Genomic DNA, 14323 nt, shown 5'->3' with positions numbered 1-14323 from the left:
ACTGTAGGGTTTATGCTGAAAGTGCCTGTGTGACCAGACCCCACTAAAAAAGTTGGACACAGCCTCTAATGAGCATCCTTGTTAGACAATATTTAACACGTCACAAGTCCTTGGTGGAGGAGTTAAGTGGGTCATGTGTTATTCTACTGGGAGGGGATTCTTGGAAGTTTGTTCCCGGTTGCCTTTGGACTTTGTCTCTTGTACAATTTCTCTTTGCTGATTTTGCTTTGTATCCCTTTGTTGTAGCCATGGGTAAAACTATGTGGATGAATCTTGCATATCCTAGTAAATATCAAACCAGGGATTGGTCTTGGGGACCCCGACACAATCAGAAAGAAAGAAAACATGGAGAAAATATGGTTATATAGAGGAAACACTCCTTTACACATGAATTTTCTTTTTTTAAGATTTTATTTATTTTTTCATGGGAGACAGAGAGAGAAAGAGAGAGAGGAGAGGAGAGGAGAGACACAGGCAGAGGGAGAAGCAGGCTCCATGCAGGGAGCCCGACGTGAGACTCAATCCTGGACCCCCGGATCATGTCCCAAGCGAAAGGCAGACGCTCAACCACTGAGCCACCCAGGCTTCCCTACACATGAATTTTCTAAACTAATTTTGATGGTTGAAGGAAAAATTATTACAGTCTGATGTGATTCTAAATAAATAAAGAGGAAATACTTAGAATTATTGGAAGGGCAAAGGATGTAATGGGAGGTAAAGTTTCTATATACTTCATTCAAACTGGAAAATGAAGATACCAGTAGACTGATTAGTTATGTGTACATAAGGTAGCTCCTAGAGTAACCACTAAAAGAACCTATACAAACAAATATACAGAAAGCACTGGATAAATAAAAGCAATTCTAAAGAAAAGTCCAAGTAACCCAAAAGAAGTCAATAAATAGAAAACAGACCAAAAAGAACAAAATTATCTAATATACCAACCAAAAGAGACGGGTAGAATAAGAAAAAAAGCCACAACAAACCATATATGCTATCTAATGAAACTTCAAATATAGCATAGGCCAGTTAAAAGGATAAAAAGAAACATCATGCAAATATTAAAGGATAGCAGGAGTAGCTATATTAAATCAGGAGTAGCTATATGAAATCAAGTAAGGTAGATTTCAGCACAAGGAGAGTCATCAGACACAGAAGGTGATAAATGGTCAATTTCCAGGAAGATAGTGACCTAATATGTATGCATCACATAACAATTTCACCGTATGTGAAGAGGAAAATGCAAAGAAGGAATAGACAAATCAACAATTGGAGACGTCGACACCCTTCTCTCAATGATGGAAAAACTAGACTCCAGTAAGAGTTTGTTAGCATCATCAACCAATGAAATCTAATCTTTATAGAATAAGAGCAGGATACATATTCTTTTTAGATACCCACGAAACATACACCAAGATAGATGTATCCTGGGCCATAAAACAACACATAGAACATAAGAATTTGTCTTAACAAATATAAAGAATTGATACCATACAAGGTGTTTCTCAGACCACAATGGAATGAAACCTGAAGTCAGTTGAGAGAGAGTTGACAGAAAGGTCTATAAACACTTAGAAAATAAACTACATGCTTCTAAGTAATCCATGCATCAAAAATGAAGTTTCAAGGGAAATAAAAACATACATGAAAGAATGGAGAAGAAAATACAATATATCAAAGGATGTGGAATACAGCTAAAGCAGTCCTCAGAGGAAAGCCTGTAGCACTGAATATGTATGAAAAAAAGTCTCAAGTCAATAAGTTTGACTCAGGAACCTAGAAAAATAAGAGCAAAATAAACTCAGAGGAAACAAATAGAAGGAAATAATAGTGATAAAAGCAGAAATCAGTGAAATTGAAAATAAAACTAGAGAAAATCAGTTAAAGAGCTGCTCTTCTGAAAATAACATTGAAACAACCTCTAGTAAGACTAAGAAAAAGAGTAGACACAAGTGACCATATCAAGAATGAAACAATATCTCTACGCACTCTGAAGCCATCAAAAGAATATCCACCCATAACTCTCACAGCTTAGATGAAATGACTGCTTCCTTAAAAAGCCCAAACTACCAAAACCTACCCAATATGGAGTAATTTGAACAGCTCTGTAATTCTTCAGTCCAATTTACAATCTAAAAATTCCTGCAGAAGAAATCTATCGGCCCAGACGTTTTTACTGTGGAATTCTCCCAAATCTTTAAAGAAGATGTGACACCAGTGCTATGTGGTTTCTTGCAGAAAATAGGCGAGGAGGAAACACTTCCCAGCTCACTCTGGAGCAGGTGTTGGGTTGATAGGAAATAATCATATGTGGGCAGCCCGGGTGGCTCAGCGGTTTGGCGCCGCCTTTCGCCCAGGGCATGATCCTGGAGACCCAGGATTGAGTCCCACGTCGGGCTCCCTGCTTGGAGCCTGCTTCTGCCTCTGCCTGTGTCTCTGCCTCCCTCTTTCTGTGTCTCTCATGAATAAATAAATAAAATCTTTAAAATACTTCATCTTAAAAAAAGAGAAAGAAAATAATCCTATGCTATTACCAAGTACAGTTTACTTTAGAAACGCAAGATTAGTTCCATACTTGAAATTTAGTGTAATCCACCATATTAACAGACTAAAACACCACATGATTGTATCAGCTGAAGTAGTAAAAGCATTTATTTGACAGAATTCAAGAACCACAGTGGGAACAAAAGGCCTGAGAACAGAAGGAAGGTAGGGGAACTCCTCTACTTGCATACGGATATCTACAAAGATATCTGTATCTTTTTTTTCCCCTCAGCAAGGCCTTTCCTGATTACTTATCTAACATTTCTTTTTTTTTTTCTGACATATACATAACATAAAATTTACTGTTTTTAACTATAAGTGTACAGTTAAATAAGTACATTAGTTCATTAAGTACACTCGCACTGTTGTGAAACCGACCCCATTCTCCATCTCCAGCACTGTTTCATCTTCCTGGACAGAAACTCTGTCCGTTAAACACTGACTCATCATTACCCACTCCTCTCAGCTCTTGGTAGCCTCTATTTTACTTTGTCTCTTAGGTTTGCCCATTCTGCATACCTGCTGTACACTTTTTGGCCTGTTACTGGCATATTTCAGTTAGCGTGTTTTCAAGGCTAATCCTCGATGTCAAATATCAGTTTCCTTGCTTTTTTAAGGCTAAATATATGCCAGTGTATGCATATACCACATATTCTTTATTTATCTATTGATAGGTATTTGAGCTGTTGTTGGATAATGCCATTAGCAACGTTGGCATACAAGTATAGAGAGGTAGATAGATAGGAATGGAATTGCTGGGTCATAGGGTCATTTGTACATTTAATGTTAACGGACTCTTCCACAGAAACCACACCAGTTTACATTTCCCACCAGAAATGCACAGAGGTTCCAGTGTTTTTTCACACTCTGCCAGAATCTCTTCTTTCCTTTTTCTTTGGTAATAGCTATCCCAGTGGGTATGGCATGGCATCTCACCATGGAGTAGTATTCTTAATGCTGTGAGACATAACGCTTTCCTCCTTATGTGAAAAATAAAGCAAAGATGTCTGCTTTTACCACTCATTCTTTATTATGCTAGAAGTTCTGTAATAAAGCAAGAAGAAATAGAATGCATACAGATTGTAAGGGAAGAAGTAAATCTGTCCCTATATGCAGACGCCATGCTTGTCAATGTAGAAAATCTCAAGAAATCTAGGAGGAGGAAAAAAAAACTCCTAGAACTAAGTGAGTTCAGCCAGGCTGCAGGATTTAAAATAAACACAGAAACAACTGTATTTCTGTATCGTAGCAGTGAACATAGTGTCACTGAAATTAAAAATATAATACCATTAAATTCACTTAAAGAAGTTCTTAGGCAGTCACCTGGGTGGCTCAGTGGTTGAGCGTCTGCCTTTGGCCCAGGTTGTGATCTCGGGGTCCTGGGATTGAGTCCTGCATCGGGCTCTTTGCAGGTTGTCTGCTTCTTCCTCTGCCTGTGTCTCTGCCTCTCTATCTCTGTGTCTCTCATGAATATATAAATAAAATCTTAAAAAAAAAGTTCTTAGGCATCAGTCTAATAAAACATGGATTTGTCTGCTATAAACCACAAAATGCTGATGAAAGAAATTAACGTCTCAATAAATGGAGAGGCACATCGTGTTCATGGATTTGAAGAGTCAAAAGTAAAAATGTTAGGTCTCCACAAATATAAAGGTTTAAATACATTGTCAAAATTCCAACAAGGTTTTTGGGTAGATACAAATTAAGATTATAAAATTTATATGGAAAGGACATGTCTTAGACTAGCTAAAATAACCTTTAAAATTAAGAATAAGCAGGAGAAATCAGTCTCCCTGATTTCAAGACTTAGTGATATAGCTAAACAAAACTGCATTTCTGACAGCATCACAGACATCCAAGAGAAGAGAGGAGGGGACCCTTAACTAGACCCATGAGCAATGTGAGAAGGGGATTAACAGTCTTGAACACATGGCACTAGAGTTTGAGTTAAAAGCAGGATCTGTGAATCTCCCCCAGGGTGCCCCACACCAGCATTCTTCCTGCCTTGGCCCTGGGTAGTGGTTTGGGTTTGGCCGACTAGTGCATGTGGCTGGCTTCTGGGTGAGCAGGAATGTGTTTATGTTACAGGCAGTAATGGCCTTCAGGGATGTGGCTGTGGCCTTCACCCAGAAGGAGTGGAAGCTACTGAGTTCTGCTCAGAGGACCCTGTATCGGGACGTAATGCTGGAGAACTACAGCCACTTGGTGTCGCTGGGTAAGGATGGCTTGTCTCAGATCTCAGACTCCCTGTGAGCACCTTAGGGTTTTATGTAGCAGCTGCCATGCTTTTGGCTCAGAAAGAAAAGCAGTATTTTCCCTATACCCCCAGAGAACGTCTGGATTCTGTAGAGTTGAAACAGTAAAGGTGTTTGGGGAGGTGTGGTCTGACCCTGAATTGCCATGCCTCTTCCAAGGCTGGGCCTCTGTCCAAAGTGATCTTTCCTCAAATTTGGGAATACTGGTATTCACTTACCCACAGAGGAGAGTTAGTGTACTGCCTTTAGATCGGGATCCCCACCCCCCCTTAGTCATCCTTTCTCGGCACTCTGGCAAGCCTTTGCACATCGTCCTGCTGCCCGGCCCCCTTCTGAGTTTTTGCCTTCGCCTGCTGACCGAGTTCTGCCATTGCCTCTTAAGCCACTAACCCAGGGTCACCTTGGTTTCTTTCCCTGTGAGCAGGAATTGCCTTTTCCAAACCCAAACTCATCACACAACTGGAGCAAGGCGATGAGCCCTGGAGAGAGGAGAACGAATGTTTTCTGGACCTTTGTCCAGGTGAGTGGGAAGCAGTGGGCAGAGTAGGAGACCGGGCAGTGAGGCACTTAGCAGATGAGGAAGGAGAGCCCATGAGCTCCTGGGGAGGGCTCTTCTGCTAGCCTCCCTTCCATGCCTTCTCCACTCACCCAGAGAGTGCATCCCTGGCAGCCTCCCCTCTCCCAGCAGCCTCATCCCACTCATGTGGTGTCTCTTTTCCAGCACCTTTTCTAGTTCTTTCATCTCCCCATTCTTGGGCTTTTATTGGTTGGCCTGATACTCTGCATAGTGTTTGCCCTCTGAGACCGAGTCTGCTGCCCCTGGGAGACACTGTCCAATTTCTCTTCTTAACCTGGTAACATCTTAGTGCATCAGTTCTACCCCACACATCCCCATAACCTTGTTTCTTTTATGTTGATTATTTAAGATTACAACAGGGTGTGTAGAATTATATGATGCCTGTGTGCCTTCCCTGCGGCCTAGAAACAGACATGAAAGACCTGAAAACAGTCCCTGCACCTTCTTCCAGGTGTGTCCTGCTCCTCTGCACTAGCATTCTCATGTGCCTTTCTTTCCCCACTTGATGAGTCCTTCAGCCAGATAGTGTCATTTTGCATGTTTATAAACTTCTCTGCACATAGTATTGTAATATATACATCCTTCTGGAACACGCTTTTTTTTTTTTTTTTTTACCACCTTAATGTGAGAATCATGAGAAAATGAGTAGATTTATACTTTTAAAAACTGTTATATTGATTTCATTGTGAATATTTCAAATTTTTTTTTTTTTTAATTTTTATTTATTTATGATAGTCACACAGAGAGAGAGAGAGAGAGAGAGAGAGAGGCAGAGGGAGAAGCAGGTTCCATGCACCGGGAGCCTGATGTGGGATTCGATCCCGGGTCTCCAGGATCACGCCCTGGGCCAAAGGCAGGCGCCAAACCACTGCGCCACCCAGGGATCCCTCATTGTGAATATTTCAATTCAGTGCAGTTGAATTATCAGTTCCCTTCTTTTGGATATTTCCAATTTTTGGCTTTTAAATAATGCTGCTATATATTCTTGTTATTTCCATGGAAATAAGGGTAAGAGTTTGTCCAGGATGCAGCACAAAATTTGGTAAGTTTTGACATATGAAGCACAGCTGTGAAACCATTGCCACAATCCAAATACCAAGCATATCTATCACCCCAAAGTTTTCTTGTGTGTTATTATAATCCCTATCTCCTGTCCCTCCCTGTCTTACTCCTTCTCCTCCCTCTCCCCAATACCCAGGTAACCACTGATCTACTTTGTGTCATTACAGACCAGTTCACATTTTCCAGAATTAATATCAAATAATACAGAATATATACCAGATTCTTTCACTCAACATAATTATTTTGAATTCCATCCATAATGTGTGTATTATAGTTCACTTCTTTTTACTGCTGAATAGTATTCCATTATATAGATATTGCAACTTATTTAACTATTCACCTATTGAAAGATCTTTAAATAGGCTCCAGTTTTTTTGTTTTTTTATTTTTTTATTTTTTAATTTATTTATTCATGAGAGACGCAGAGAGAGAGAGGGGCAGAGACGCAGGTGAGAGAGAAGCAGGCTCCACGCAGGGAGCCCGACATGGGACTCGATCCTGAGACTCCAGGATCACGCCCTGGGCTGAAGGCACTTAGGCACTAGGGTTCTAAACCGCTGAGCCACCCAGGAATCCCTCCAGTTTTTTTTTTTTTTTTTAATTGGAGTTCATTTTGCCAACATTTAGCATAACAGCCAGTGCTCATCCCGCCAAGTGCCCCCCTCAGTGAAATAGGCTCCAGTTTTGACGAATACAAGTAAAATAAGTGTGAACCTTCATGACAAGTTTTTTATTTCTTTTGGATAAATATCTGGGACTGGAAAGGCTAGGTTATAAGAGGCTTTTCATGGAACTCAAAAACTGTTTTCCAAAGAAGCTATACCTACCATTCACATTCCCACCAGCAGAGTGTAAGGGTTCAGATGCTCCACATCTTTGTCAAAATTTGGTATTGTTATTTTAATTTTAGGCATTCACATAGCTGTAGAGTGGCATCTGTGTTTTGTTTGACATTTACCTAGTGACTGATGTTGAGAATCTTTTCATGTGCTTATTTGCCTTCTGTATGTCTTTACATCTGTATGTATGTCTTTGGTGAAACGTCTTCTCAAATCTTTTGCCCACTTAAAAAACTGGTTTCTTATATTTTTGCTATTGAGTTCTGAAAATTCTTCATATGTTCTGTATAGTAGGTCATTATCAGACGTTTGATTTACAGATATTTTCCCTATGGCTTTCTTTTCATTCTTTTAATAGTGTCTTTCAAAGAAATTCTCAATTTTGGTGAAGTCTAATATTTAGTTTTTTATCTCATGAATTTCACTTTTGGTAGTGTATTTAAGAAAACTTTGCCTGATCTAAGGTGAAACAAATTTTCATATATTTTTTCTTCTAAAAGTGTTATAATTTTTATTTTATATTTAGCTCCATATTTAGAGTAAATTTTTATACTTAGTACCAGCTCTGGATTTAAGTACATTTGTTTGTTTTGCATACAAATACCCAGATTTTCCAGCGCCATTTACTGTAAAGGCAAGCTGTTCTTTTTTTTTTTTAATTTTTTTTAAAGATTTTATTTATTTATTGAGACAGAGAGGCAGAGGGAGAAGCAGGTCCCCAGGATCACACCCCAGGTTGCAGGCGGCGCCAAACCGCTGCGCCACTGGGGCTGCCCAAGCTGTTCTCTATTGATTTGCTTATTTACCCTTGTGGTAAACTAGTTGACCAAATGTATAAGCGGTCTATATTTGGACTCTCTTTTTTTTTTTTTAAGTTGGCTCCATGCCCAGTGTGGAGCCCGGCACAGGGCTTGAATTCATGACCCTGAGATCAAGACCTGAGCTGATATAAAAAAAATCAGATGCTTAATCGAATCGAATCGGTTAAGACTGAGCCTCCTAGGTCGCCCTGGACTTTTTTTTTCCACTCCTTTTTCTTTTTTTTTTTTTTTAGATTTATTTATTTGAGAGACAGAATGGGGTGAGGAGCAGAAGGAGAAGTAGACTCCCCGCTGAACAGGGAGGGCCAGTAAGGGGCTCGATCACATAACTCCAAGATCATGATCTGAGCTGAAAGCAGACACTTAACCCACTGAGTCACCAGGCGCCCCTCTTTGTCTTGATGTCTGTACCACATGGTCTTGATTAATGTAGCTTTTTAAGTCTGGAACTCAGTATAAATCTCCAACATTTTTTCCTTTTTAGTTTATTTTAATTATTCTAGATTCTTCATATTTCCATATTGATTTTAGAATCAGCAACTTTACAAAGCCTGCTGGGATTTTGATTTGGATTGAGTTAAATCTACCTCATTTTAAATATCATTAACATTGTATCACCCAATATGTGAACACTGTTTATCTCTCCATTTTAATTTCTGTCAGCCTTGTTTTATAATTTTTTATTATACAAATCTTTACATCTCTGGTCAGATTTATCCCTCTATATTTCATATTTTTGATACTACTTAAATTAAGCTATTTTCAAGTTTAGTTTGTAACTGTTGAAAGTTTAGAGAAATACATTTAACTTATGGTTAAGGATCTTGTATCTGATAAATTTCCAAAACTTACTTTTTAGTCCTAATAGCTTTTTTCAAAAATTCTATAGCATTTTCTACATAGATGATCGTGTTATTTGTGAATAAGTTTTACTTCTTTACATTCAGTATATTTTTCTTTTTTCTTGCCTCATTGCACAGGCGAGAACATCCAGTGCAATGATGAATTTAAATGGTGAGAGTGGACATCCTTTCCTTGTTCCTAATCTTTTGGGGAATGCTTTCTCCTAAGTATAAGTTTTATAGCTGCCCTTTATCAGCACAACAAATTTCTATTCTTTATTTTCTGAGAGTTTATTGGGAATGGATGTTGGATTTTTGCCAGATGTTTTTTGGGCATCTTTTAAGATGATCATATCTGGGGTTTTTTTAGTCTTTGATTTTTTTTTTTAAGTTTTAGTTTTAATTTTATTTAACATACAGTGTTATAGCATACAGATTCAAGTGTACAGGGTAGTGATTAAGCAATTCCATACATCACCCTGTGCTCACCTCAACAAGTGCAGTCATTTTTTTTAATGTTTCAAGTTTAAAATCTAGCTAGTTAACATATAGTGTTAACATATAGTATAGTATTGTTTTCATCACTTACGTATAACATCCGGTGTCATCACAACAAATGCCCTCCTTAATACCCATCACTCATCTAGCCCATCTCCTGCCTACCTCCCCTCCAGCAGCCCTGTTTGTTCTCTGTAGTCAAGCGTGTCTTATGGTTTGCTTCTCTTTTTTTCCCCCCTTCCTCCCCTATGTTCATCTATTTTCATTCTTAAATTCCATATATGAGGTAAATGACATTTCTTTTCTTGTTAAACCAGCCCTGTATTTTTGTTAACACAATGCAGTGATCTTACTCAGATTTCACCAGTTTTCCCTTTGCTCTTTTGTGCATGTGATGGGGTGTGTGTTTATCTAGTTCTATGAAATTTTATCCCATCTAAATTCCTGTAACTGCACTATATTCAAAGATACAGAACAACAGCTGCATCACAGGGATGCCTTGTGCTGCTTTTTTATAGTGACAGCCAACTCCCTCAACCACCCACCCCTTCCCCGCCTCTCCTACCTTCTGGCAACCACTAATCTGTTCTCTGTCTTTATGATTTCTGTCATTTCAAGAATGTTATATAAAAGAAGTCATATAGTATGTTACATTTGGGATTGCCTTTTCAGTGTAGTGCTCTTGAGATCCATCCAAACCTAGCACGTACCAATACTTCATTCCTTATATTGCTGAGTCATATTTGTATTAATGTACTACAGTTTGTTAAACTATTCACCCACTGAAGGACATTTGGATTGTTTGCAGTTTTTGGCTATTATAGATGAAGGTGCCTTACACATTTCTATATAGGTTTTTGTGTGAACATAGGTCTTATTTCTGGGATAAATGCTCAAGAATGCAGTTGCTGAGTCATATGGTAAATAAATGTTTAGTTTTATAAAAAAGTGGAATACTCATGTCTAGAATGGTTATACCATTTAAGTTCCCACTAGCAGTGTTGGTTTTTATTTATTTATTTATTTATTTATTTATTTATTTATTTATTTATGATAGTGTCACACACACACAGAGGCAGAGACACAGGCAGAGGGAGAAGCAGGCCCCATGCACCGGGAGCCTGACGTGGAATTCGATCCCGGGTCTCCAGGATTGCGCCCTGGGCCAAAGGCAGGTGCTAAACCGCTGCGCCACCCAGGGATCCCCCCACTAGCAGTGTTTGAATAATCATTTCTCAATCTTCTTGCCTGCATCTGGTATCAGCACTACTTTTTATTTTGGCCATTCTGACAGTTTTTTAGCAAGATCTCCTTGGTTAGTAAGAGTGATAAGTTTAGTGTAAGCAGTTCCTCTTAGGGAGAGCTGGATAGCTGAGCATATCTGAGTAAGAGCTCTGTGTCAAGACTTTATTCTTCCTGGAAAAGAGACTATTGTTCTTTCTGTGGGTAGGTAAAGAGCTTATGATGTCCTGGTTATGGGTGGCTATTGCTGTCATTTTGTGAGGTCATTTGGGATGTCCTTGTTCATTTCTCCTTAGATGCTCTCTATCCCTCAAGAGTAATTGACAGATATAAGTGTGTCTAAAGATCTGATCTGACCACTGAATGGATCTGGCAAAGACATTCTAACAAGTGAGAGGAAAGAGAGTCTGCTCCTGAGTTGGCTCATATGGGTGGATGGCAAGCAGGGACCTATGGACTCAGGTCTAGTGTGTCCACTTAAGCATCTTCAGACACCACATTTTAAGAGGGCAGTCCCTGGTAGTTCATCTCAGCAAGGGAGTGCCATGAAAGGTGGTGGGTAGATGTGTATAATTACCTAGAGTAGTGTACTTGTTCTTTTTGGGTGGAATTTACTTAGAGAAAATACAAAGTCTTATGTTTGCTGGTGTATGAATCCAAATGATGTATACATCTCTAAAACCCAAACTCTATCAAAAACAGATCATTACCATCCCAGATAGCTCCCTTCTGACCCATTCCAGTAAACCCCCACCCTATTCCTCAGAGGTGCCACTGGTCTTGATTTTATTTCATGGTAGATTAACTTTTCCCACTCTAAAATTTTGTGTGAATATAATCATATGTACTCTTTTGTGTAGATTTCTTTTGTTCAGTACATAGTTTTTGAGCTTCAGCCATGTTGTTGCATCCATCAGTAGTCAGTTCCTTTTTAATGCTGAGTGGCATCCCATCATATAAATATACGACTATTTATCCTTTCTCCTCAGTAGACACCTTGATGGCTTTTAGTCCATAGTTATTGTGAAAAAGCTGTTATTAGTATTCTTATGCTATGTTTTTGTTTTGTTTTCATGAACCTATGTTTTCATTTCCTTTGGATAAATACCTAGAGTAAGTTTGGGTGTTTTAGTTTCTTAGCATTCCTATAACAAATTACCACAAACTGAGAGGCTTAAACAAAAGAAATCTATTCTATCACAGTTCAGAAGCTGGAATTCCTTCTGGGTTGACCAGGGTTGGTTGGTAGGGTTGGTTCCTTCTGGACATTCTGGGGGAGATCTGTTCCTCACCTCTCTCCTGGCTTCTGGCGGTTGCTGGCAATCCTTAGCATTCCTTGGCTTGTTGCTGTGTCATTCCAATCCATGTCTTTGTGATCACATAGCCTTCTTCCTTCTATGTATCTCTGTATCCAAGTCTTTTTCTCCTTGTGAGGATGCCAGTTGTTGAATTAAGGCTCACCCTAGGGCAGCCCTGGTGGCGCAGCGGTTTGGCATCGCCTGCAGCCCGGGGTGTGATCCTGGGGACCTGGGATCGAGTCCCACGTCCGGCTCCCAGCATGGAGCCTGCTTCTCCCTCTGCCTGTGTCTCTGCCTCTCTCTCTGTGTGTCTCTATGAATAAGTAAATAAAATCTTAAAAAAAAAAAAAAGGCTCACCCTAATTTAGTGTGACCTCTTCTTGTGTGACCTCTTCTTAACCTGATCACATCTGCAAAGACTTGATTTCAAAGTAAGTCTACATTCACATGTTCTAGGTAGACATGAATTTTGGTGGATACCATTCAACCTAATACACTGGGTTCTAGGGTTACAATATATGCAGTTTTATGAGAAGTGACCATTGAGAGTTCCTTTGCCTCACATCCTGACAGTTTTCATCGTATCTGTAATGGGTATGTAGTGGTATCTTACAGGGGCTTTAATTTCCATTTCCTTGATGGGTCAGTGTTGAGCACTTTCTATGTATTTTTTAATCATTCATATGTATATATCATATACTTTGTGAAGTATACATTCAAATCTTTCTCCAGTTTCCAGTTTATTGCATATTTAAAATTGTTGAATTTTGGGAGTTCTTTATTAATTCTGGACAGTAGTTCTTGGGCATATGCACATTTTGCAAAAATTTTCTTAGTCTGAAGCTTTTCTGTTCATTTTTTTAACAGTTACCTTTGATGAGCAGATGTTTAATTTTGATGAGGAAGTCTAATTTTTATTTAAAATTTATTGTCATGAAAATACATTTTCTAAATGCTGTAAAGTTTTAGCTTTTACATCTAAGTCTGTGACCCATCTTGAAGTAATTTTTTGTGTATGGTGTGAGGCAGGAATCAAGATTTTTCTCATGCATATGGATACCCAGTGGCTCTAGCATTTTTTGTTGAAATGACCTGATTTCCCCTCCTTAAATTGCTTTGTTGAAAATCCAATGACTGGCTGGCTAAGTGTGGATCTGTTTTACATTTTCAGTTCTGTTTCTTTCATTAATAGGCCTGTCCTTTTTTTTTTTTTTTTTTTTTTTTTTTTTTTTTTTTTTTTTTTTTTTAAAACTCTTTTTTTTTTTTTTTTTTTTAGACTTTATTTATTTATGATAGTCACAGAGAGAGAGAGAGAGGCAGAGACACAGGCAGAGGGAGAAGCAGGCTCCATGCACTGGGAGCCTGACGTGGGATTCGATCCTGCGTCTCCAGGATCGCGCCCTGGGCCAAAGGCAGGCGCCAAACCGCTGCGCCACCCAGGGATCCCAATAGGCCTGTCCTTAAACCACAGTCTATATTACTGTAGGACCATTGTCTTGAAGTCAGATAGTGTAAGTCTCTCCCTCTCTGTCAGGTTTTTGGTTTTGGTTTTTTTAAAGATTGCTTTGGGTAGTGTACATCCTTTGCATTTCCACTTATATTTTAGTGTCAGCTTCTCATTAAAAAAAAAAAAAAAAAGAAAGAAAGCAAGGGGAAAGGAGGCAGGGAGGGAGGGATGGAGGAAAGACAAAGAAAACCTAGATAGTGTTTACTATTGATATTTTGGTGTATCTACAGATAACTCACCTTACCAATATCAAGTCTTATAACCCACTCTCTAGGTCTTTTAAAATTCTTTTCAGCAATGCCCCTGTGTGTTTACAGGGACATTGATAGCCTAAAGTGGTTATATTAGAAGAGAAGGAAGGTTTGTGATCAGTGATTTAAACTTTTTACCTTAAGAAGTCATGCTAAGCGAAATAAGAGACAGTTTTCATATGATGTCACTCATGTGGAATTTAAGAAACAAAACAGAGGATCATACAGGAAGACAGGAAAAATAAAACAAGACCAAATCAGAGAGACTCTTAACTCTAGGAAACAAACTGAGGGTCTCTGGAGGGGAAGGAGGTGGGGGATGGGGTAACTGGGTGATGGACATTAAGGAGGGCAGGTGATGTGATGAGCACTGGGTGTTTTATAAGGCTGATACATCATTGACCTCTACCTCTGAAACTAGTAATACATTACATGTTAATTAAATTTAAATAAAAAATAAAACCAAAATAATAAGTCATAGAGATGGTATGTTATGAAAGTTGTCTGATTTCCAGGGATTAATTCTGATTAATGTTGAAAACCTATCCCTTTTACCTGTGGACCAAGGCTCAGAATTCTGAAACTTG

General features: G+C 38.9%; 1 protein-coding gene across 7 annotated transcripts in view; it reads left to right on the top strand.

The window, feature by feature from the left end:
- ZNF169 (zinc finger protein 169) overlaps window positions 1-14323 on the top strand; it is a 43078-nt gene that overhangs the window by 18799 nt on the left and 9956 nt on the right. For all 7 annotated transcript variants that reach the window (XM_038527363.1, XM_038527358.1, XM_038527362.1 and 4 more), the window contains 2 exons: window positions 4633-4759; window positions 5224-5319. In XM_038527363.1, the coding sequence (XP_038383291.1) occupies window positions 4633-4759; window positions 5224-5319 (223 nt within the window). The remainder of the gene's footprint in view (window positions 1-4632; window positions 4760-5223; window positions 5320-14323) is intronic.

The sequence above is a fragment of the Canis lupus genome, chromosome 1 (assembly GCF_011100685.1).
Source record: "Canis lupus familiaris isolate Mischka breed German Shepherd chromosome 1, alternate assembly UU_Cfam_GSD_1.0, whole genome shotgun sequence".
In the NCBI taxonomy this organism is placed as follows: domain Eukaryota; kingdom Metazoa; phylum Chordata; class Mammalia; order Carnivora; family Canidae; genus Canis; species Canis lupus.
Note: the sequence above shows the minus strand (reverse complement) of the source record. Positions and strands in the feature narration are given on the sequence as shown.